At 39.3% G+C, this 25,965-nt stretch overlaps 1 protein-coding gene across 7 annotated transcripts in view; it reads left to right on the top strand.

Annotated features, from left to right (window-relative positions):
- Window positions 1–13,806: 13,806 nt before the first annotated feature.
- LOC130176450 (pleckstrin homology domain-containing family A member 7-like) overlaps window positions 13,807–25,965 on the top strand; it is a 157,866-nt gene continuing 145,707 nt past the window's right edge. For 2 of the 7 annotated variants that reach the window (XM_056387551.1, XM_056387547.1), the window contains exons 1-3: window positions 13,809–14,055; window positions 14,197–14,273; window positions 14,433–14,490. In XM_056387551.1, coding sequence (XP_056243526.1) covers window positions 13,973–14,055; window positions 14,197–14,273; window positions 14,433–14,490 — 218 coding nt within the window. In that variant the 5' untranslated portion in view covers window positions 13,809–13,972. Of the gene's footprint in view, window positions 14,056–14,196; window positions 14,274–14,432; window positions 14,491–25,965 lie in introns of all 7 variants that reach the window. The other 5 variants (XM_056387548.1, XM_056387550.1, XM_056387549.1 and 2 more) reach the window with 5 other exon arrangements.

Below are 25,965 nucleotides of genomic sequence, written 5' to 3'. Positions count from 1 at the left end.
CAATAAGTTAGCCACCACTGGCTGTCAATCTAAAACTCAGTATATATATATGAAGATTGACATTTAACTCACACTTTATTTAGTCAGTGTAACATGTAGACACAGCTGCTGCTGCTGCTGCTGCACATTATTAAAAGCTCTTACTGAAGTCACGTGCTCCAGATCTCATCTTTCCAAATTGTTGCAGTCAGTCTAAAAGGCTCTGTGCCTCAAGTTTTGCTGTGATTTGCCAGGGCTGGAATATACTGGCTGTGACTCAACCCAGTACAAAGGGACTCAGTGGTGTTTGATTTGTAGTGTTCAATAACACAGTTTCTCCTCTGTCCAGAAACTGACAGTAGGCAGATGTTTGAAGGGAATTCTTCTTTAACTGTTTACAAATTGGGCTATGAATTAAAAAGTGACAAAAGTGAATGTAAATGAATGTAATCCAATGTTATTACCAAGAATCTTATCTGTGTTGTGCAAACTACTGCTATTATCCCAAAACCTCAGCTTAGGCCAATAGATTTATTGCATGATTTCATATTTTCCATCTCCCTTGTTTTATTCATTCACAATTCAAACTCTTCTTCAAAAATAACCCAAAGACAATTTGTGTTTTACTTTGTTGTACTTTTTACAGTAAAATCACATTTGTGCCTAAGACAAAAAAAAAAATTGATCTCAAAATTCAGCTGGTTTTATTTCGCTGTTCTGATATATCTGATTTCATCCCTGGCTGGTTGCTTTTGTTTTTGTCCAGTGGCAAACAGCTGAACTGAAAAACTGATTTAACAAGTGCAGATTTTTCCTGCAGAAACAGCCTTCAGCTCTCAACAAACTGACACATGTCTTCATGGAAAACACTATTTTTGGCTGGACTGCATCAGCAGTTATAGGGCCAGCCCTATAATCACGAATGTCCGTGACTGACTGACTGACTGATAGAGTTAAGTGCTCATAGTGCCACCATTGGTCAGCTGAATGCCATGTGATTGAGTTGGAGTTTCCCCATTGGTCGTGCTTTCCTAAAATGAGCAGTTTCTATTAGGGGGGCAGTCTTGTTAACAATGCATTTGTTACTAGATGTAGAGACTTGTTTCTTCCAAAAAAAGGACATAGAACAAATCCAGCAACTTTTTGGACAAATGATAGCCACTTAGAAGAGAGTTGCCATTGAGCAGCAGTTTCTTGACCAGACTGAGGCTGTGAGCTCTGTGACAAAATAAGAAAGGTATTGTTTTGCCTCTAACTTTCTCTCTGAATGATCATTTTACAAGTAAATATAGCTGAAATCACAGCACAGTCTTTGTCTTTAACTAATGTGTTTGGTGATTTTGTCAGACGACATGACTGTTATAAACTCAGGATTTTAGCAGCAGCTTTGAAATGACTTGGAAGTTAACACAATATTAATGGGCCGTGTTTCAGTCACTATTTCAAACAGAGAAACAGAGAAATTTGTAAGTGAGAACAGCTTCATTGTGTATTCAGCTGAATTAAATTATGTTATATGTGGGCACACAGGGAAGAGAGATTTTCATTCTTGATTGATCTGTTGACTTTTTTTTCATTAATCATTTAATTTAGTCATTAAATGTCATAAAATTGTAAAAAAGGAAATGCACAAGGTGACATCTCCTAACCTGTTGTAGTTTATAAATGTCCCTGGAATTTCTTCAGGATTCACTAGAGTTCCTGAAATAAGTTTCTTGTCAAAAGTAGTTGCCTGAGCCAGTTGAAGCCTCAGTACACATGCATCTGGATGGTACCACCTCTGCCTCATTTGAGCCAGGAAAACCCCTGAAAGTGTAAAATATGTTGGAAATGACAAGAAAGTATTGCCTGTAGCAATAGCCTCTGTAAAGTTCCTCTGGTGTTTAGTCTTTTTTGTATATTGTAGACATTCATTGAAATTTGTCAGCTGGAAGATGACACCTGATGTCCAGTAGAGGGAGACAGAGTAATGCAGAAAATGTCCCAGATGGTTTTAACAGGTTTTGACAAGAGGCTCAATTTGATTTTCTAGCAATATTCAGTTTTCAGCAACAGTGATTTAAATAAAAGAAAAAAAGAAAAACATTAAAATGACACATTTAAATAATTTTTTTCTGTTTACTTGAAGCTGATAAAAGAAACTATGTATATGTATTACATACGTATTATTTTGACAGCGATGTCTGTGACAGAATATTGTCAAGTCAAAGTTCCTTTAGTACCTTTTTCCAGAGTCTTTGAGCATATCCCACAGGCTTCTTCAGTAAATGGAACCTGCTCAGGTGTCATCACACTTTGGTCATGTGACACTATAAGAAATCCTTGGAAAGCTCTGGTAAAAGCTAAAAAAGGAACCCTGTTCTCTTATTACTCAGTACCAGAACTGTCAGCTTTATTTTTGATTTTTTTATTTACATGCAATACAGTTAAAAATAACTGATTTCTTTAGCAAAAAAAATTATTTTTTAGTTGTTGAAAGTGAAAAATTAGGATTGAACTAACCATCTCTATATAACTAGATAGAACAAGAGGAGTCTTTTGCAGTGTAAGAGTGTTTTTGTGTCTCTGATTGTTGTTTGGAGTCTAAAGGTTAGGCTCTGAATCCACCAGTCTCCCTCAGGTGATGAATGTAGTCTTTAAAATCAGAAAGCCTGAGCAGAAAGGGGAAAGGGTGAATCTCTGACAGGCCTGCAGGCTCTTACACAAGTCACAAGCTCTAGTATGGAGCCGAGCCATGCATTATTCACCCTGTATTTACATAAGGCACAATGGGGAAAACTGTGCCAAAAATGTGTACAGCTTAACTGTGTGTGTGTGTGTGTGTGTGTGTGTGTGTGTGTGTGTGTGTGTGTCTTATGAACAGTGAGTGAGCATTTCTCTGAATTTCTATGCCACCTGAGGTTTTTGCTGGTCTGCCAACGAATGCTCACGTAATATGGACAAAACAAAACTCAAACACTTCCCTGAATCCCTGAAAGAGAGAAAGAGAGACTGTCTGATAAAAAATTATAATGTTTCTGCACGTTTATCTTTACACCTCAGTCTCTCTGTCCGAAGGCTCTGTTGTCTGAGGGCTTGGAGCCAAACCAGGCTTTGTGGTATTGTTAAATAAACACAGGTTGGATTGGCCATGAATTATTTCAGAATTCCTTCACTGTGATGAAACAGTTGGGCGTCATACGCTGTTCCAACAAATAACAATTATAAGACTTCAAATGCTACTTCAATTTTTTCAATTTCAATCATTGTCTCCTCTTGTGGTGAATTGGAAAGAATGTGAATCAAATTGCTCAGTGACCTACAATCAGTGTTGGAGTAGTGAACTACATCTAATTTAACTAGTAGTTTAGCTACATTTTGCAGTAACTTGCTGGTAGTTCAACTACATTCATATGTGCATAGTGATTCAAGTTAGTTAAGTTACTTTTTTTTGTTGTTGCCATTTTTGTCGTTAACTCCTGAAACCGGATGAATGAAGGATGAATCTTTGCTTCACTACTGTATTTGACCAGCTCCACCACTGTGAGGGCAGCGCAGGCAACGCATTTGTCAGGCAGTCACCACCACCACCACCACACACTTGACCTTTTATGTAGTGCACGTTCAAAAGCCAAGGATGAGTGTTGCTCAGCGCTCACACAGTAAAAACATCATCATGGATAAACACTCCAGCACTTATTGAGGTGTGTTATTTTTTGGTTTATGTGTGACCTGTGAACAAGTAGACACTTTTTTAAAGAATAAATGGCACTGTATTCATTTTGTATTATATTTTGTTATAATTTCATATCACATGTACATTGTCAATTTCATCAATTTTACAAAGTAGTTTGAACAACTTTAGCTTCAGCTTTAGTCAACTAAAGTAGATTTCTCCCTCTGGTGGTTTTGCTGTTGTTGAACGCCTTCCAATGTGAAGTAATTGGTAGCTTGCAAAGCTATGTTTTCAAAGTAGCTTCCCCAACACTCCCTACAATACAAGTTAAAGGCAAATAATAATTTGAAATAATCATTGTTTTGTTGTGGTTGGTTTGCCAGATGGGTTGAGTTTGTGTGATACATCTGGTGATCAGTTCAGGTGATGAGATGAATCCGATTGAACACACTTTTTTAAAACAGTTATAAAGTCATGTAATAAGACGTCCTCTCCATCTTCTGTTAAGTTGTCAGGTTCATACCATTCAAAGTTTTCCTCTGTTAATGCTTTGAGTTGTGAAAACACTAAAATCACTGTAAATGAACTTCCACTAGGTGTAGAAATGAAGCCATGACACCAGTGCTCCCCCCATGTACCACTGTTGATACTCGGCTGGGTGAGATTTTTTGTGTGAAACATCTAAATCACTGAGGCAAATTACAGGGAAACATTCAGTCCTCGGTGACTGAGATCTTGCAGATTAACCCTGTTTTCCCAAATCAGACTCTGGCATGGCTTACATCTTGTAAATAGGCCAGTTTGTTGTTTGCTGTATTTAATTGTTTTCCCAATGAATTTCCTGATCATTTTATTCTGGACTGATTCAAATGTGACCAACTATAGTGCATCAACATTCATTAATACTCCTACTACTAGCCTACTTACAAGAAATTAAAAAATAATACTCATAAAATAACTTATCTGAAGCTTTTATTTATATTTCACCCATTACTATTAATGCCCATCAGTGTTTGGGTCTAACCACTCATTAACAAAGATGGCCAAATATAACAGTGACTGATAATAAGATATTGAGGCAATATGGACAGTAGTCAATATGGTAGTTTTACTGTAAGTTGTTCTTTTTGTAAATAAATGAGTTGCAATGTGATGACTTCATGAACTATTCATAAAGTCAATCTAACATTTGATTTTGTGGACTGTGTGTAATGTCTAATGTGTGTAAACTCACCACTGTAGGAACAGCACAGACTCAGTTGTTTTGTTTTGTTTTTCTGGATCAAATTTCAGATGATACATGACATTACATTATATACACAAACTTATTTTTCAGTTCATCACACTGAAAAATGATCACTTCGGCAACTTATCTTCATGCTTGAAACAACACTGTTAAGCATAATGAAAACTAGAATTACCGCCTCACAGTTGAATGCCTCCGCCATTCAGACTAGTTTCAGGTAACATCCCTGTAAAGAGTCGCTGTTACACCAAAGTCGAATCAGTTTGTCCTCGAGTCCAAGTTCACATTTGTTCTAAATTTGAAGAAATTCCCCCGAGGAGCCCTCGAGATATTGCGTTCACATGGCCAACATCATGTTTTCTGAGGACACCGTGACCTTGACCTTTGACCTTTGACCTTAAGCCACCAAAATCTAATCAAATTTGTAAAAAATTTGAAGAAATTCCCTCAAGGCATTACTGAGATATCAGGTCCACAAGAATGGGACAGACGGACAATAATAAACGGACATAATAAAAACCAAACACCAATGCAGATAACATCAAACTGTCTGAGGGAAATGTAAAGTTAAATATATATTGTGCGTGTTATTCATTTTTATTACTAAGTATTTTTTGGAGTATTTGAGAGGCAGAACAGATGGATATTAGCTGTGGTTAGAAGTATTCCAGCCTGATGGATGTGATGATATTGATGATATTGATGATATTGATACAGGTCAAACATGAAGGCTATGGCCACATATCTCGTGATTGACCCACTATCCAACCTAACCAATGAGAAGGACGAGATCCAGACGAATCCTGGCCACATGTGCCAAAGGACCGTCTGTTCATTCACCAAGATTCAAGTCCACACAGTAAAAATGAATAAATAACGAAGTATACAATCTGCAAACATTAGTGAAGTATTGAATACGATTTCAATAAGTGAGCGAAAAATGAAGGTAAAACTTATAAGGTTATTCACGTATTCTTGTTTTTCTGCTAACATATAAGCCAAATAATGGCACAATTGTTTTACAGTAGTTCCTCGTTGTGGTTTTTTGACAGTCATGATGTTAGACTGTGTTCCTCTGCTGTGCACTGTAGGGAGTTCTCCCCTGACTGCTGGACACTTCATGACTGCAGTGGACCGGGCCATCGTGAAGGGCACTGTCCTGGATTTCGGCAATATCCGTGACCTTTATATTTGCAACATACCGCTGCCTCAACATCAGTTATTTACCAGAACTGGCAGCCACTGTGGAATCCATGCAGAGGTAAAACATGAAGCAACATAACAACATGAAGCATCATTGCTCACTCATTCTGTCTCACACCAAAGAGTGGAGGTATGGACACCTTTCTGACGCACAGTGATGACTCCCGCCGATGATGACAACAAGACAATTGAGATGAAAGGATTATTGTTGACATTCCTTTTCACATCATGCTCTCATGCTTTTGTTGGGGTTGTAAATCCAGTGAACCCCTTCCTTTCCAGCGGCGTGCTTTCACCCCTCCGTGGACTCCCAAACCCTCTTTCCGCCAGGCTGCGGCATGTTTACTTCAGCTCAGTGTAAATGACAACTCTCAACTCTCGGTCGACTCTGAGCCACGTGTGAGCTGTTTTTCGTGTATGGCCTAACGTTGAAACGACACACAGCTGCACAATAGCCGAGTACCCAATTACTTTGAACCCCTAAAATTTGGACACTATGTGTTTAAAGGGCTTTATCTCCCACACAGTTCTTTCAATGTTGATGTTAAACCCACTCAAATGAAAGCTGAGACTCTGCACTTTAATATAATGTTCATTATTGTATTTCAAACTGAGAGAGTAGAAGGCATCACAAATGCACACTCGCTCAACACTCCCCTTCATAAACAATCGGTTCACAGATATAACTGAGTATGTTCCACAAACCATTTCCAGTTGAATTTGTTAATTTTGATATTAGTTTTTATGCTAATTAGTAATTTTTAGATGTTCAAATGTGCCATTGTAGGTTCATTCTGCTTCATTATAATTATTCTAAAAATATATGTATATATTTTTATCTATTTGTATTATTGATTGTATCTTGGATAGTTAAAGTTGATGTTTTTATAATTGTTTTTGATTGTTATGGCCAAAGTTGTTTTTTTCCCAGGGGCAGAAAATCACAGCTGTTGTTCCCACATTGATTCACTACCAGCAACTTTTAAGGAGCAATATTCCCTTTCATGTTACTCAATGAATGACTTGATGTTGCAGATCAATTAACACACCTTAAATACTGATATGACTACTTTGACCATTCAGTTTGTTTTTTATTGGCATTACATAAACTTTAGTGATAACTGGATCTTCAAGTGCGTAAAAATATATGAATTTCAAACAGATGCAAACTGTGAATACTTTCTCGCCTGTAGGTGGCGCAGGCTGGATTGTAACTGCAAGTCCAGCACTGAAGGTCAGAAACTTCTGGCACTCGAACCGAACAACTGATGTCAGTAGGTGGATGGGTGGAGTCCGGCATCAGGTGCTTCTGTGTGTCTTTATCGGTATGAGGCATAAAACACGAGCCGGGTTCATTTTTATTTAGCTTTTCTTTTTTCTTTTTTTTCGCATTGACATCTCATAATTTTCTCCCTTTCATTTACCTTCATCAGAAAACTCTGTTCCACTTCTCAAATGAAACATTTTTTATTTTTCACTCACATATACTTCATTCACCTGCTGTTTCTAATTGCAGCACTCTCTAATGGCAGTCAAAATGAGCCCCTGTAGGTTAAAGCACTAAAACTGTATTTATGTACATTTATTGTTAATGCAGTCTTCTTTGTCACTGTTTCTAGAAGTGGAGTTTTAAAGACCACACAATAGCCCTTTTCTGAAAAGGAAAGAGCTTAGATTAAAGAGCTCAATGAAAACAAGACTAGCTAAAAACCTGTTATATGGCTGGACCACGTGTATGGTCAAATCTGATTTCACATTCAATGTTATGTTCTCTCCCTTCCTCTCTCCTGCTCTCGCTGCTCACTGTCTTATGTTAAGTTATTCCTCTGCCTCCTTTAGTAATAATGATACATTTAATGTAAGTAGCTTATTTGCTGTAACAGAGGCGAGACGTAGTGAACTGGAGGCGCTCCTCCGTTTACCTGCAGTTCCCGAGCAACCAGGAAACCAGGGCGGCTGGGTGACTGCCTGTAACTAGAGGTGTGGCCCTAAGCGCCAGATTGGCACTGTTCCAGCCATGTACCAGGTTTACACCCAGTGTGGTTTAAAAAAAAAAGTCTCTAAATCTAGGGCCAAATGCAGTAAGTTGGCAACACTGCAGGCTGTGAACACCCCCTAATAGAAACTGTCCGCGCCAAATCATTTTGAAAGAGAAACAGCCAATGGGGAAAGTCCAACTCAGTCACGTGGCATTCGGCTGACCAATGGCGGAACTATGATCAGTCAGTTAGTCATTACATTTGAGATTATAGGGCTGGACCTGCTGTTGGGGTCCAGCCAAATACTCTTATTCCTGTAGGGTGAGGGTCATACCGTATCTCTCAGCATAACTACACAACAAAATCCTGATTATAGATGTGGATTTTGCTTCTGTTGTCAATTTTCTTTCATATACCATCACACCTTTCTGCTCGGTCACATGAAACAGGCAGAATTCTCTCGTAATTATTCTCAGGCCAAAAACCTGTTCATAAAGTGGGAAATTGAAAATGTTTCAGGTCCCTTCACACACATCTGCATTTTTATCCCTCTTCTGGTTCTGTGTAGCAAGAAGCTCACCGTGTTTGCAGTCTGTGTGTGTGTGTGTGTGTGTGTGTGTGTGTGTGTGTGTGTGTGTGTGTGTGTGTGTGTGTGTGTGTCTCAGCTGTCTCAGTTTCTGTGTTTGCGTTCTTTGTTTTCTCTTGTGCCTTTCAGCAGCTTCACACACACAACTGGAGATAGTGGATGTCCTGGTGTGTGTGTGTGTGTGTGTGTGTGTGTGTGTGTGTGTGTGTGTGTGTGTGTTTAAAGCAGGATCTGTGAAGCAGGGAAGCAACAGGCTTAAGCTGATAAACACACCAACTAGCTGCTGTCTGCTTTGTGAAATATATTGTTAAATAGTGTAAAATGAGGCTGTTGTTTTCAAAGAGAGCAGTCAGTAACACGTTCCCCTGCCAGATCCTTGTAGGAATCAAAATGCTGTTCCTGGCATTGGAAAAAAGAAAGAAAATTCAGTGATTGAGCACAGGAAGACAAGACAAACAGATGAAATGTCTGGAGTAAAAAACATGTTCACACGATGGAAAATGGTGAAATGCATGAAATGACTAAGGAAATTCGAAATAATTGAGATAGCCCTGATCCGGGGTGTGAAGTCATAGGGTAAGGGAGAGTGGCAATCACCACAATACTGTGTTTTTATGTTGCATGTGTCTTTGTGCATTAGGCATTGTGTGCACTAATGTTGAAGAGAGAGAGAGAGAGAGAGAGAGAGAGAGAGTAAGACTGTGCAGAGGTCAGGATTTCTCTCTGGTTGGACCTAATATAAATTGATACTGTACATCAGTGTGCTTAGGCATGTCCCTGCATATACAACCTCATATTATTTAAAACTATTATTTAACAATTGTCACTTAACTTTGAGCTGCAGTGGTCAGACTCACAGAGAGGAAGCCATGTTTTGTAGACCGTATGAAAAAAGAACAACAGCACATGCAACCCTCCTTTAATGAGCTTACTATCAATAATATGATTTATATTTAAATTAACAATGGATCACATGACGATGTGTAACGGGTGTTGTTTATAGTGACAAACCAACAGATGATTATTATTATTACCTGACTCTGCAGTTCTCAGGTCTGTGGAGCATTTCAAGTGGTCAAAAAATCACTTCATGCAGCTTTAAGCCCAACCGGTCTTTATCTGATTATGCAAATGTTGTGTTTTGTAGTGTTGTCAATTTATCGGTGAAGAAATTGAATACTAATTGAAAATATGGAACTGCTTACAAACATTATTGATGTAAAGAAATTTGAAAATAAATTAGAAACTCTTGTGTAGTATTAGTCCACAGTTTGGAGTCATAGCACATTTCAGTCCTGCATTTGAAAGTTTTAGTTGTGGGATGAATGTTCTGTTTACATTTGGATAAGAAACTGTGACTTTAAGTCTGGAATCTATGCATACATAGTTGTGTGTGTGTGTCCGTAACCAAGTGTTTTGGTTTGCGAATCTGCAGAACGAGTTCAACATTAGAGCAGCAAGCACCTGAACACACACACACACACACACACACACACACACACACACACACACACACACACACACACTGCAGCACTAGTAGCTTTGATATACTAATGTGTTGGCCCATGATATCATAACTTGGCTGGATACGTCTCTCATTGTTCTTTCTAGTATGTGAGCACTTTATCTTTTCACACAAATACACTGGAATGGTAGAAGAAGAAGAAGAAAAAAAAAAGAATCCCATGGGCTCTGAGCGGTCGGGCTGTGTGTGTGTGTCGACCTCTACCTGCCCTTCAGCTCACTCTGCCTTGTCAGGAGTTTCTTTTATTGTTGTTGAGGTGCCTCCAAACTGCGCGCTGCCAACTGAAACCAAACAAAGGGGGGAGAGGAAATCAAACACAGGCACACAAAAGTCACCAGATGTGAAAAATATGTTCACTGCTGGTAAGATCAGGCTGTTTTGGATAATTGGTCAAATTAAGCCTGACGATGGGCTGTCGGGAAGTCTGGCCGATCTGCCTGCTGAAAACAGGAGTCAAGCTGAAATTGAGAAACTACAAATGATTACATAACAAGGAAATCACACACAAAAAAGGAGAAAGCTGTGCTGCAGAAATGCTTTGTGTGTTAGAATCCCATGCTCCAGGGAGTGTTAAATGAAGGGCATAGTGATGAATATCAACAGGCTTTCTGGTCTTCACACTGCGTTCCACCCTTTTGGAAATTACTGTTTTTGGCGAGGAAATTCCTGCCGACCGTGAACTTAACAACAACTCAGGTGAACTGTTTTTGTTCCAAGAGTGGATTTCAAAATAATAGGGCTCCACGGAAAACGTGTCAGGATGTTGTGATGAGCACGCCACCACACGTCTCCGGGTTATGGAGTCACTCTGGAAAAATGAAATTCCAATGAGCTCAGAGCGACTGAGAGCAAACTGTGTCTGACAGCTGACAGAGGCTCTTATTTACATTAATGAGCCACTGGGGAAAACCAACAATAACATGTTTGCTGCGTGTAAACATTAGTCTGACTGACATACCAGCAGGCCGACGTTGCTGTTGGATATTGGCCTCCCACTGACTTAAAAGTATTGCCTTATGATATTCTAGTGCCTGAATGTTGCTGCTTCATGTTACAGGTCTGTAATTTTCTATTCATTTACCATAAAATCCCCTGCTGAGAACTTTGTAAACTGATTCAAATTAAAGGGAAATACTGGCTGGTTTAGTTGGTAAATTTTCCATTTACTTCATTGCAATGAATTGCTTGTAAACCAGATAGTCTTTTAGTAATTGCAAATAGGGAAACATGAAATAAATCATATGGTGAGTAGAGATTTCAATACAAAAAAATGTATTTTACAAAATGAAAGAGTCTGATTTTTTCTAAATTATTAGATAGCAGACCACCAAAATTTCAAGTGAAGTTTACTTTTCAAATTATAAAAATTTTTAATTTTAGAAACAAAGAAGAGGTTTCTGGCAAAACTTCACTCACCTCCAAGGTGCATGGAGAAAGCAAAAAGTCTAAAGAGGTCAAAACTCCAGCAACACTTGAAGTAAACACAAGAATTTATTGTTAGACTGATGTGTTTCAGCTTGAGGGGTCGTCCTGAAAGGGTCATCTTTTATACTTTTAAGAATTATAGAGGCATTTTTATTTATCTATTTTTATTTATTATTTATCATAGTAGTGAAGCAAGAAAGGGTGACAATCCAACCCTTAAATCAACAGAATGCCACATTACCATCATTTTTCATAGTGATGTCTGTTGTTGGACTCTTAAATATCCTCCCTCATTACACTTCTCTTTGATATCCAAATGAAAGGGATCGTTGCCAACCATTTTTAAGTTAACTGTGTTAAAAAAGAATATCTGCTTATACAATACTGATCCCAGTATGGGCCTCCTCCAATCAGCTGTAAACTGCAGCACCTGCTCAAGTCATCACTTGCAGGTAGGCTACTGTGTGTTTAAACTGCACAGAGTTGGTTGAATCAATAGATTACACCACTAAGTGCTGTAAAATAAAGGAATTGGTTTCTAAAAGACTATTCTGGTTCTGATTTTGTGCATTCATGTCACAAAAGTTTCTTTCCAAATCATGCAGTTGGGAAAAAAATGACACAAATTATGACAGAATGACAAAGACAATCTCAACGAGGAAAAAAGAAAAAGAAAATGAATGCTTTAACAGGCTCAGTTCAGTCTTCAAATTCCCATACATTTACTACTGTCTAGGCTTGACTTTATTTGATTTTATTTTCATTGCAACAAAACGAATCCACTGCTTTAATCCTACCTCTGCACATCAAGTCTCTAACAAGAGGCGGACTTGGCTGAGAATCAACTTGTGCTGCAGAGCACTTAAAATCAAAGCTTTTCTTAATGAGGTTCCTAATTGGTTGAAGGAAATCTTTAATCTCATAATCAGTCACCTCCCACTTAAATCACCTAAATGCTAAGGTGGCACGCGAGTCCAAATTCAGCACATTTTTCATTCACTCTTCCTAATCACTGCCGGGAAAAACACCGGTCAAGGCAGCTGCTCCTCTCTTCTCTTTTCTCACTATGGAATCCCACTGTTGTGTTGCCTTCAAGTGCTGTCGAAAATCTCGTAACTATTTGAATCTCAGAAAGTTGTCTCCACTGATGTCCCAGTTGCAGAGGAGGATTATAAGGTTTATAAGGAGGGGGATTTCAATACAATAAGTTTCTGTATTTCACGAGACTTTTCAAGATTTTTTAGACTATTCTACAGCCTATGGTTTCATGTATTCAGACTGGGCACATAGTGACTGGATAAATATATGCATTATCTTTATTGAGTGAGCAAAAAGAAACTTAAACTGAATATGAACATAAATATATTTTTTAAGCAAAAAGCTAAGACACCATATAAGAAACACGTGACTGGATTAAAACCCCAATTTAGAGATACAAACTAATCTAAATCACTAATTTCAGCATCCATTGAGTGATGATGGCTTTTAGTGACCTCATTATGCCATTGAGTCATTATATGTTCACTTGGCCTCAGAAAATTAAATGATGTGTTGAGTCAGATTTAACAATACATTAATTTGAAAAATGCATTTGTGCAAAGCAACTTGCATTTTACCTGTGCACACTGGTGCATACACATATCAGGGGCAATGTGGGCTTCAGCATGTTTGAAATGTGGACACAGGAGGGAAGGCAAATCAAACCACCAACCCTCTCATTATCACTCACAGATTTCTAAAATGTTTACTGACAAACATGGGCACAACAGCAAATTACTCCTCCATGTGCAGGGATGGTAAACCTGATTTAATTTGCATCGTCATGCCTATTGAGAGTATATCTGTTTTCATACACAACTGAAGCACCCCCACCACACACCTTCATTAATTGATCAGATATCAGATGCATTATTAATAAGAAAAATCTTTTGGGCACTCTTATTATTGCACATAACTGGATACATTTTGTAAATGAAAATTGAATAGCACATAATAATGAACTACTATTTCTGTGGCTTTTAAATTATTACTCTTTATATTCATATATTTACAGTCAAATTTAGTTTTATTTTAAGTCATTATAAACCTCAAAATATTCAGAAATATAAATATCCACATAACAGAGCAAGCCAAACAAACAAATAAAATTAATAAAGCTTTGTTGGCAGCTAATGTAACACAGAGTGATTCAAAACCAGTGCATTGTGTCATAATTGTTTTCCAGACATGGCAGAGACCTTCTTCAGCCTCGATGGTCAGATTTACGGGCTTTAGAGAAGTCCCTGAAGGCAGCGCTGGCACTGGCGGTGATCGTTGAGCTCCCCGGAGACTCCATGGAGAGGGAATGAGATGAAATAGGACTTCAGACCGGATCATGGCGGCGCCTCTCGGGCGGGACACCTTACCTGAACACTGGTCTTACGGTGTCTGCGGGGACGGCAGGGTCTTCTTCATCAAGTGAGTGGGATAACGAGCGCTTTATCGCTCCGTCTCTTTCGGTTTGACGGGAGTTCGCGGGGTCTGCTGGTGTTTCCTTCCCGGTGGTGTAACAGGTGTTTTTCTCCCCCCTCCTCCCCTTTTCTCTGTCTGTGTCTGCAGCGATGAGACGCGGACCACCACCTGGCTGCATCCCCGCTCCGGTGAACCGGTAAACTCGGGACACATGATCCGCTCAGGTAGCTAGCTAGACTGGTTATGCGGGGCTGGTTGACCTGCGTTAATTTTCTGTTTACTTTCATGTTTGTGTTCGCTGCTAACTTCAGTGTACATTCAGGGCCCGGCCCAACGGGAGAAAACTTTCAGGTGTCACGAACAAGTCTGTGTTTTTATTTCAGACCTACCTGGGGGATGGGAGGAAGGTTTTACGGACGAAGGGGCCAGTTACTTCATAAAGTAAGTACCTCATGTCAACTGCTGCTGCCTGTTATTGCTACGCTCACCTGCGCATTACCTGAAGTTACCGTGCAGCTTAATATGGCTCCTGCCTCTAATTCCCCGCTACTCGCAGGGCTAATTACCGCAGGGACAGTGTGGATTTAAACGGGTGTGACTGGTACTAACCTGCTGACCCTATAATGACCCCTCCGCTGTATTTGAGATGCAGGTGTCAGCTGTATGTTTCTCATGTGCTGCCTCGTCATATTTAGGTCGGTTATTGGTTGCTCTTACAGTATTTCCTCTTTTCCATTTGTGATCTTATACACAGGGGTTAATATGATGTAGATGATTGGATGTGCTACCTTCTTTGGCTCAACTTCATTTTTAAATTATTCTCTTGTTTTGCTCAAATCCCACAACCACTTTGAATACTTGTTTTGCATACAGCCGTAGCTTGTTTACACATATTTGTCTGTGTATTACTGAATCCTGACCAATGCTGCACACCAACATTTAAGAATAACAAAAAAACAGGTACCAAAATATTAGGTGATATTTTAAAAAATTTTGCATCAGGGCTGCAACTGACGATTATTTTCATTGTTGCTTAACCCTTTAAAATACACCTGCCCACCTCTAGGACACTTTGGCCTTGGTAGAGCTACTTTAAGTGTGTTTTGGTCTGTACTGGACTCACTCAACACAACCTTGACAAATTGTTTGAAAGCTCTATTTCTCCCGATTCTACCTGTGCAAAGCATTTCAGGATCCACATATTCCTGCAGCAGCTGTCGACACAGAATTGGTTCAGACTTCCGGCTGTGGCTCCAAAGTGTTTACACACAAAAGGTACTACAGGCCTTGTCCTCCCTTTTTATGCTAATTAAAATTCAAATTCTGGTTTGTAACTGTGCATCTGTCTCCAGTTTACCTCATAATTACTGCAACTGTTTCTTCAAAGCAAATTGTTGTTACTTATTGGTTGACGTAGATGCTGATACTGATATACTGGATAGTATATATATGCAGTGAATAGGCCTGGATGATTTACTGGTTACTGTCTAACAGGATACACAGTTATGTAAGTCAAAGCAGAACCTTCCACCACAGCCCTCCTGTAAAAAACAAGCCCATAGGTCGTCTGTGCAGCAGGTTATTATGACCCGTAATTACATTTTGTTGCTAGGCGACATCTAGTGGCTGTAGTAATTTTTACAAGAGCAAAGGGAAAAGTGCTGTGACGTAGTATAAAGAGCGACAAACACAGGAATATCACCCAGGAGAGTGGTGTTTGATTTCCATGTCAAAGTTAACAGTTTGTATTGAGTCTTTTATACAAGTTAACCACCTTCTTATTATTGTTACCATGACAACAAAGGTTGTCAAATGTTACGGAAGTACTTATTTTAACCCAAACTCTGATCTTTTCCTAAACCTAACCAAGCATTGACCGTTTATTATTGTAACCATGGCGATGAAGGTCCGGTACGCCGCTGTTGGTACAGACTTCGTGTTTATTATTGTAACCATGTAGGGGAGATGTTTCAGGAAACGCTCCTATGGGTCTTACCAGAGGGTTGAAAGGGTTGGAGAACTTGTAATTTTGCTCTGAAGATTTCAGTAGCAGCTTGCAGTGTTTACATGCAGTGCAATTTTTAGTGTAATTTGTTTGCAGTTTGAATTATCAGTGTCAAAAATGCAACATATCCAATATCAAAGTAATTCACCAGAGAGTTCACAAAATACAAACTGTTGTGAAGTGATGCTTAAATTGACTTAAATTAGAATGGGATTATGTGTTTATCTTTTTCTTCCCTTCTGTTTTCCTCATTTGCTTCTTATGTCTTGTTGCTATTTATTTTTTTATACATTTATTTTTTTTATCTTTGATCGTTGTTGGACTCATCTTTCTTCCCTATTCCCCTTTTTGTAATTTCCTCTTTGATTTTGGATGGTATAACTTTCAAAGACACAGTTGAAACAGATTCAGGAATAGTGCTGCTTAAAGCCATGATTTCTCTCCAGCCAAGTAAAGTTGATCATTATTTTTGTATGATTATTTATTTTATATAATTATCTCCTGGGCCTATACACTTATTGTATACCATTGGAAACTCATGGGGTGCGTCTTTTCTTCTCATTATGACTCATGTATGCAAATGCCTCATTGTATACTATAATGTGCTGTGTCAAAACTAATAAAATGTCCCACGGCACAGAGGGACAAGTGTTCAGAACAGTCCTCTGAGTTTAATATTTTGCAGTATACATTTGGACTTAGTCATACCTTGACATACCCGGTTGGCATTCATGTTTTCTTCTGTGTGTGGGTTTGTTTGTAAGACTCCTTGGTGGATAATTGATTACCAGCTGTGGCAGTGTGCGCTTGGTGTTGTTTTCACCTTGTGACCATGTGTGTGTCATCATGGTTAAATGTGGTCCTGGAATCACCTGCTGTAGCAGGAACTGCCACAGAGGTGCTTTTCAATACTTTTGTAACTGTTTGTATGTCTGTCGACAAATTTTGTCACTGCAATAGCGTCACAACCGTGCAAGATACAGTTGTGAATCTTTACAGGTGTGTAGTTGAGATTGAAATGAAGGCTGAGTTTGAAGATGGCCGTGGTCCGACCCATGAGTACTGAGTACTCATGTAATAATGTAGTAATGACTCCTGAACGTCAACATGTTGCCAGGCGTTGTGGCTGGTGTGGTCCCATCACAGAATGATCTGTAGTTTCTCTGCTTGTTGAATAATCATGTGTTTCTACTGAAGTGTCTGTAGAGGGAACTTTAACATTGTGACTGTTAGATTTGACGAGTTGATCAGTCAATCCGCTGTTTTCAGGTCCTGCCATTTCCTTAAAACTCCCTCAGTGGCCTTTAGTGTTTTATAGCTTGTCTCTGCTGAGCTATTGTGCTGACAGAGATTTAAGTGTCTTTGCAGATAAGAGAGGGCAAGGGTTGGTTATGTTGTTGTTGATGCTTCAGCACAGTTTTTTTTTTTTAGTTTTTTTTTTTAGGGTGAAGCAGTTTTAGATTCAGAGTAAATACTGTCAGAATTCAGGCTGATTGCAAAGTAGCTTGTTGTGTTAGATGTTGTTAATTAAAATTCCTCTGAACCAATCCTTATTTGCTGTCCTGTTTTGCAGTGATGTGTGACTCAGACTGTGTGTGTGTGTGTGTGTGTGTGTGTGTGTGTGTGTTGTGTGTGTGTGTGTGTGTGTGTGTGTGTGTGTGTGTGTGTGTGTGTGTGTGTCTTTTTGCTGGCACTTGTTGAAAAAATACATGAAACATGCAATTACTGTGTTTCTTTTTCAATGAATCCTGCCATTTATGCCATTCATTTTCCCTTGTTTAGCCTGATCATCTACCCAAAACATACTCCACAGTCTAATTGGCCATCAAGCACTTACCAGGCAGTTGTTGGTTTGTCAGATTTAATGTGATGTTTGGCTGAAATGTTAGCAACAAGTTAATCAACAGATTAGTAATTGAAAAACCTTTGTCTGGTCGAGGTTATGAAATGTGAGGATTTCTTGATTTTGATATCATGTATTGTTTTAAAATGAGTCTCTTGTATAAAATTAGTTTTGAAATATTCGTCTCAAAAGACAAATAAATCAATAAACCTGAATACTTTACCTGGGATTCTTAGCACTTGTCATAGACATTTATCCCATTTTATAGACTAAACCATTATCCATCACAGTAATTGAAAAAAATAATCCACAGATTAATCAGTAATGAATTGATCCGTCTTGCAGCCCTGCGCTAATTTACAACTTTGCAATTTAAAACTTAAAAGACGGTTGAATTCTTGTTCATAAGTATAAATATGGGAAAACTGAGATTGAATTAGTTTATTCTATAAATACATACAAGTCAAAACTGAGACTGAATTGATGCTGACTTAAAGTTAAGCTGGTCGTTAAGGTCTTGTTTAGGGCTGGGTAATTAACCCAAAAAGTATCAAAGCAACATTTAGGACCTCTCATTGACGTAATCTTGTTCATGTCGGTTCATTCCGTTAACACTTTATGATCGCTCCCCTTAAAAATATTCTACCTCGTACATTAGTCGGCGTTCACTCAAAGTGAAGCTGGAGATAATGATGAGTGCAAACAGTGAGCCTCAGTCTACATCCACGCTAATATGTTTTATGTATTTTATATGTTTTAACGGAGACTTTTGGAAATGCTGCTAGACGTTTTTTTTAGTAAACTCCCGCCTCGCCTTGTGATTGGGTCTTATCAGTCACAACTACCAGACACTGGTGAATGCAACATGGATAGCGACCAAAGGTAACGGCACTAATTTGTTTACTCACCTGGAACACAATCACATTGCCGAATATGAAGAGCACATGGCTCAAAAAAAGAGAGAGACCGATAAGCACCACAGTAGTTCATTAAAGCTTAAAATAATTGTGATAATGGTTTGAAGTCGTATCGTCCAGCCCTAGTGTTGTTGTGCACCAGACTTACAGGTAAATATATTGCATATATTTGGCTTGCATCTTGATTTAAGAATAGCTTCATGTCTTCTTTCATATTCAGCAACTTCAGGTGTGAGAGGAAATCCAGAGCGGAGACACTTGTTTTCTGCGTCCTTCTCCAAACTTTTAATCGGCTTATGAATGGTATTTCTTGAACAGAAATAACAAGGTGAAGTAATAACAACCTTGAAATCCAATATCCTATTCACATCGAAGGGGGACTATTTATCTAGAGGCCATGTTTGCATAACAGTGCCCCAGGGATCCACCGCTGTCTGTTCTGGAGCCTCTTCTATCTGAAAAATGTTTTTCATGTTTTTATTAGCAGTAAAAAGAACAGCACAGCTCCCCCTGTGTCTCTGTGTGTTTTTCACTGCCCTTGCTCACTCACACAGTTCTTGGAAGCAACTTATTCTGAGAAAAAGAAGCTCGGTTTTCTTCTTATCTCAGGACAGTGTCTGTTGATGATGTTGTATGTTACAGTGGACTGGGGATGGTTTCTCTGATGTTTTCTTAAAATCATCATTTCAATGCTGTTAAGAGTAAGATCCTCTTTGGATCTTTCTTATCTCTCATTTCAGATAAATATTTTTTGTTGAAGTGACGACGAGCTGACCACTTGAAGCACACCTTGATCTCCATATTATGGCTGCAGCTATTGCTTTCATTTCTAATGCATCTTATGATCCATGAATTTAACTTTTCTGTCAATCATTTTCTTTAAATGAATTTCAGCCGCAGGGTGAGGCAGAGCTCCTCTTTAAATTAACTTTCTGTCTGATCACCGTCATGGATGCGGACAACACTGATCCAGTTTATATCTTACTGCAACTGATGTAGACTCTGTTGCAACGTGCTGCTCTCAATAATTACTGAATGAATAAATGAATGAATGAATGAAATCAGATTATATTTACTCATTTATTCCTTAAGCATCAAATGACGAGGCATTTTTCAATCCTCGATTGTGTCAAACCAATTCGGTCAGTCCGTAAAAATGTATCAAAGTTCGATACCCAACCCTACATAGAACAACTGCATAGATACCAACGATTGCAAACAATACCTGGAGTGGTGAAGTAGCATGACCTGCATGTTCTGAGGTCACTTCTTCATGAAAGTCAGTTCATGAATTACTGAGAAACCGCCTCGTCAGGGCCACTGTGAAGTGACGAAGGCAGGTTTTGGCTTAAAGGAAGGTTGCTCCATAGAACAGCTGCAGACTAAAGGGATGAATTTTTACCCATCAAGGTTAAACTGAAACAGATAAAATTGGTTACACTACTCTTGTTGGTTAGATGTGAGTATCTTAAATGAATGAAAAGTCATTACTGCAAAGCAGACACCTGACCAATCAGACAGTCGCTGATGCACCTCATCTTGTGATCAATTTAGTTAGATGTTAGTCTACCACTCAACTGGCTTCGTAAACATGTCCTTTGCTTGTGTGTTTCAGGAAAGCAAAATAATTTCTCCTGACGTTAGTGGGTTGTTTTATTTCACTGATGCCTCCAGTACAATGCGCTACACAAAAACAGCTCTGCTCTTGTTCTTTGCCTGGGCTTGCTTTAATAATCCCCACTCATGTCCCCCTGTGGAAGAGTGCGACGTAAGTATGAGTTTGGTTTGTTTGACAACTTCTTCCTCCGCGGGCTAAACCCACTCTCACATACCTCTCTTCAGAGATGAGGTATTACTTAGTGTGCGTATGACGTGTGTTTGTCTAAGAGTCTGACTCTTTGTGCCTCTGTCTTGTGTTTGCTCACACTCATACCCACGTAGATGCACACAGACAAGATGCGTGACTCGCTTCCCTCTGAGGGGCCTCCAGATGGGTCCGCCCCCCCCCCCCTTATCCTGCAGCCACTCCCAGCAGGGGGCTCCTGGTGCAGGGAGGTGGGGGCAGAGCCGATCAGATCCAAGGAGGGATAAACCTCCTGCAGGAACGTTTGCATGACTGGCTTCACTGAAGGGGATTGAAGGAAGGCAGGGGGGAGAAGGAGGGAGAAAAACACACACACACACACACGCACACACACACGCACACTGTAATGCAAAAAGTGTCAGAGCTAAACTGAGAACAAGGGATATCAGAGATGACTGTTGGTAGTAGAGGACAGCTGGTTCAGCCCTACAGGCCTCAGCTCTGTCCTTAGTCATTATCCCACAGCTCCACTAATCTAGAAAGGTGAGAGTGACATGGTCCGTGCCCTGCTTAAAGGCACAATGAGTAAGAATTGATCACCAGTCCAATCCATGCTCCAAACAAATAGGAGGCAGCATATTATCTGAAACTTGGTGTCTATCGTAAGAAACAAGGAAATGCACTTTGGTCTTTGGCGTACCAGGACAAATCCCAGTGAACTTTCATGATATCCATACTTTTTTACCGGCCCTCTCTTTGTGCCTGTCATTCGAAGCGTTCAGCGAGTGTGTTCTGCTCACTGACTAATCAGAACCAGGTTTCAACCGCCACCCTCACCTTGAGCTAACGTTAGCTTGAATAAATCTAACCCCAGCAACATGTCAGTTGTTGACATGTTGCTGAACCTGCATGGACTGGGAATGACGTTTTCCACACAGGTTTACCTTGCGTTCTGATTATGTAACTGGTAGGTGGTTTTCTGTGGTGATTGTTAGACTCCTGATGATGATTTCACATGCCACTCTGCCCCATCAGAGAGACAGGGTAGATGTAATTGTGGCAGGAGTAGAGGATGAGCCACGGGAGATGGAGGAAGGTGAGGGAGAGGGAGAGCAGCTGCAGCAGCATCGATAGCTGAGCTTGAGAAAAGAGTGGAGGAATGTCGCCAAGAGAGGACGACCGCAACGCAGGTTAATAGCTACTCACAATTACTACTTCTTCATCCTCTCATGCTGGACTAAGGGCAGACTGGATGCTGCAGTGACTCACTGTTGTCTCTTACAGAGTGGTTTTATGAGATGTGACAGGCAGGGGCTAGCTGGTTAGCATTCAGCTTCTCACGTGAAGAGTTTCTTCTTTCCTCTGTTTAATGTTATTGTAAATCACTGAATATCTTTGGCTTTTTGACTGTTGTGGGGAAGGCAGTTTGAGTTCTGAGAAATTGTTGACATTTTCACTATTTTGTGACATTTTATGACTAAATGATTAAATGATCATGGGGGAAAAATCTACAGGATAATTAACGAAAAAACAACAAAAAACAAACGAGTTACAGCTTTACCTTATCGCCAGATTCCTCTTAAATATGTTGAAGTAGATTGAACAAGAAGCTAAGTATGTTTCATTTATTTTATGTTACACAAGTACACAACTGTGTTTAACCCTACATCTCATTCATCTTCTGATTTAACAGTTTGGGTTGAGGAATGAATGAACCTGTTACTTCTCACCTGTGGAACTCTAAATCCTCTGCTACGTGGCAAAAGCCGATATTTCCCAAATAAAACATGAGAGCAATGTGATGTAATGCTTTCAGCCAGAGCAAGAGATCACGTTCTTTTAGTATTATATATATATATATATATATTTAACTTGAATGAAAACAAAGGATGTCACTGATGTCATTTTGGACAATAAAGTTTGTTAAACTATATCCTGCTTTCATTACATATCTTTTACACAAATGTTTTTTATATATATATATATATATTATTTATATATATAAATATTGGCCGATATATCGATATCAGAATTTTTTTACTCCCTAATATTGGCCTCGACCCCAAATATCCAATATTGGTTGGGCTCTAATTAAAAGCACCACAAATCACATCGGATCAAAAAGAAAATGCAAGATTGATAAGCTAGCAATAAAGAAATACACAGTAGATTCAAATTCTTCATAAAATCAATCAATAAAAAAATGTATGTCTTAATATTCCAACCAAATAAATTGTTAGGAGTCACTGACAGCTACTGTAGATTGTCTTGTCTCTTTATTCAAATTTAAATAAAGTTTTCTTGCAGCTCATAGTAGTTCCTACTGAATGGCAGTGGCACTGAATGACTCAGGGGTTTGCGGTCGTGCGGAGGTAATGCTCTTGGCAGAAACCTGAAATTGGTTGTGTGGTGATTTGAGCGCTGCATGATTGGCAGCGTACGCACAATGATAGTATCACAAAGCCGTGACAAAGAGGCTTATCTCAAAGAAGCTTACAATAATGTCAGGAGTATGGCCCTGCATGACTTAAACCATTAAGTCTCTGTGTTAGACTGACAGTAGATGCCGTCAGCACCACTGTTTTTGTGAATGACTTTCTTACACCTTTCAGAAGGTTTTGCTGAGCAGGTAATCTTTTTTTGTCGGCAGAGTGAGGGTTATGTTTTTTAGGATTCAGGCCTTCAGACTGTCTGGCTCGACTGCAGTTTTGGTTGAAAAGACAAAATAGTATAACTTTTAATATTTTAAAAAATACACTGTCTGATTCTCTTTCCTCAGTGCAAACTAGGATAGCACTGAATTACAATCTCATGAAGCATTCAACCAATAGGAAAAAGGAGCCCTGGCAGAAAATATTGCTGTGTCCCTGCAAAGGTGTATCACAGATGTGAGTTGGGCCATGTATAATCTTGATTTCGTGTAAGAGGCGCTTGGCCAGTAGGTGAGCTCAGCACTGAATGGACCTAAATATAGATGTGCAGAGAGAAGGTCATGCTGCATTGGATTGAATCCACCTGAACAGCTGCTTTTGAGGTTTTTTTATTTATTTATTTTTATTTTATTTTGAAAGGACCTCATCTAATAGGTTACCTTGAAAAACATTTTTTTCTCTATGTGAACCTACTAATAGAACTGATGGCTCATATTAAAGGCGGAAGCACACAGGGTTGGTTTGTGCTCGCCGTCTAACGCTCTTTGTCCTCAAAAGAAAAAAGAGGCTTTGTTTTGCAGTGGAGCCATAGCTAAACCAAAGAACCAACAGTTCCCTGGCAGACAAATAAAGGCTGGAAGAGAAAGCTTTGTCAACAATAGCTTTTCTGTTGTTTTCATTGGTTGAAGGTGCTAACCAGTTTCTGTGTTTGCTTTCGGAACAGCAGGAAAGTTAAAGATTATTTCTAGTAAATGTCAGCCCAAGGACAGTGTTTATATCTAATGTTGTCTTCACTGGCTGTACTCCATACTTAATGATGTTCCCTCCAGATATTTGCTTCCAACACCTGCTTCCCCCACAAAAGAATCTGTTCAGAAACATATGCCAGGATTGTATTTAGCGGTTTTTTTTTCCAGACATACTTTCACCTCTCTTGACTGTCATTCAGCTGACTTTAGATTACGAAGGTAAATTAGTAACTTCCAGAAGTGTCAGGTAAATCATTTCCTCACTCTCTTCTGGCTTCATTTCATCTGTTCCCACACACCTTAAAGCTTTTATTTTTTTTAAACTTGTACAATATGACTTTGACTGCACTTGAAGATTTAAATGTCACCTGCTGTAGAGCTGGAGTGTCATGTAACGCTAAATGGAGCACACTTCAGAGTTTTTGGTGAATTAAAAAGTCTCAGCTGTGTATTGATGCTTGTGGTTTGGCTTGATTGAATAGTTTCACGTCACTTTGTTCTGCCAAGTAAAAGCCAAAAGAATAAACACCATGCAGGAATGTCGGCTCATGACTGAAGTGAATATTTGACGTTTGTTCGCCTTAGAAGGTGAGACCAAGTAAAAGTTTTAAGGAGGATGAGGGAGTGTGTTTTTTTTTTTTTTTTTTTTTGTAGTGAATGACTTTGGAAATAAGATGAGTACATTTTCATCAAATCTAGGAACCTTCCCAAGAGATAGCATCTGCTGAGGCAGCTTCTCTCTCACTTACCCTTTCCCTCTCTTTCACACACTCGCTCTTCCCTCCACGCTCTGTTTCACACACTGTCTGTCGAAAAATCACTGATTTTTGGGCAGTCGTGTTCCCTCACTCTCCTCTCCTGCGTTTTATATGTCTTCAACTTTACCTTCACCTTCCAACTTTTCCCCTCTCTCTCTCTCATTTATTTTTCTCTTTCTCTCTGAGAGGTCAAGAAAACTTGAAACATTTGGAGAGGCATTCCTCAAGTCAGTCCTGAAAGCCAGGACCAGGGTTTTGATCTGCAGCTGTGTATCATGATTACAGTTTCAACATTTCAAGGTCCCATATCATATAAAGTAGATGTCCATGTCTTCTTTGATCATAAAGCAGGTTTAGATTCTAGTCCCGTTACAGTTTCATAATGAACCGAAAATATTTTGCTATTTCAAATAGCTAAAACCTTATTCCATCGTAGAGCTACGCGTAGTGCAGTGATTTGCTCAATCCCTCCTTGCCTGCTCTCTCTCTCACACAGGCACATTGACAACAGACCAACAATAACGCATACATATTCATTTGCCTATAGAGCGGGGAAGTGAGATCCGATCACAAGTGGTCGCTGGAGACACATGTTAATATCAGGTGTGAACCCTCGTGTGATCAGATCACTGAAGACGCATGTAAATGGCAGGTCTGAACAGGGCCACTGACAGTCTGACTAACATAACAATGTTAAATCACAGTATCAGCATTAAATCTAAAACTGAAGGCGTGGCCACCGTTCCCAGAAACACCACAGTTTTAATAATGAGATGTAATTTCGTTGTGTGAAATTACATCACTGAATTGAGTGCAATGAAATCACGCAGATACACATGAATGTTTTAGACGCTTCTGATCTAAAGACAAAGAATCATAAATTAGAAATTGAAGCTGTGAGCTTCAGCTACAGGTATCAGGACGCTCAGTGTAGGTAAGACAAGATGAGAGCAGTGAGTCAATGTTTATGTCTGACTCACTGTATTCAAACTGAAAGGCCACAGGGACTCGGTCAGCATCACCACTGGCTAATGATTTATTAACAGTACTTTGTGTGTGTGTGTGTGTGTACTTAGACACATTCTTCTTTCATTGGTTCATAATACTGAACAAACTGAGATAAAGGAGAAACTGCTTGATTTGAAAGGCTTCTATTCTCTTTACTTCTCTTTAATAGTTTCATCTGAGG

Source organism: Seriola aureovittata, chromosome 10 (assembly GCF_021018895.1).
Source record: "Seriola aureovittata isolate HTS-2021-v1 ecotype China chromosome 10, ASM2101889v1, whole genome shotgun sequence".
Taxonomy (NCBI): Eukaryota; Metazoa; Chordata; class Actinopteri; order Carangiformes; family Carangidae; genus Seriola; species Seriola aureovittata.
Note: the sequence above shows the minus strand (reverse complement) of the source record. Positions and strands in the feature narration are given on the sequence as shown.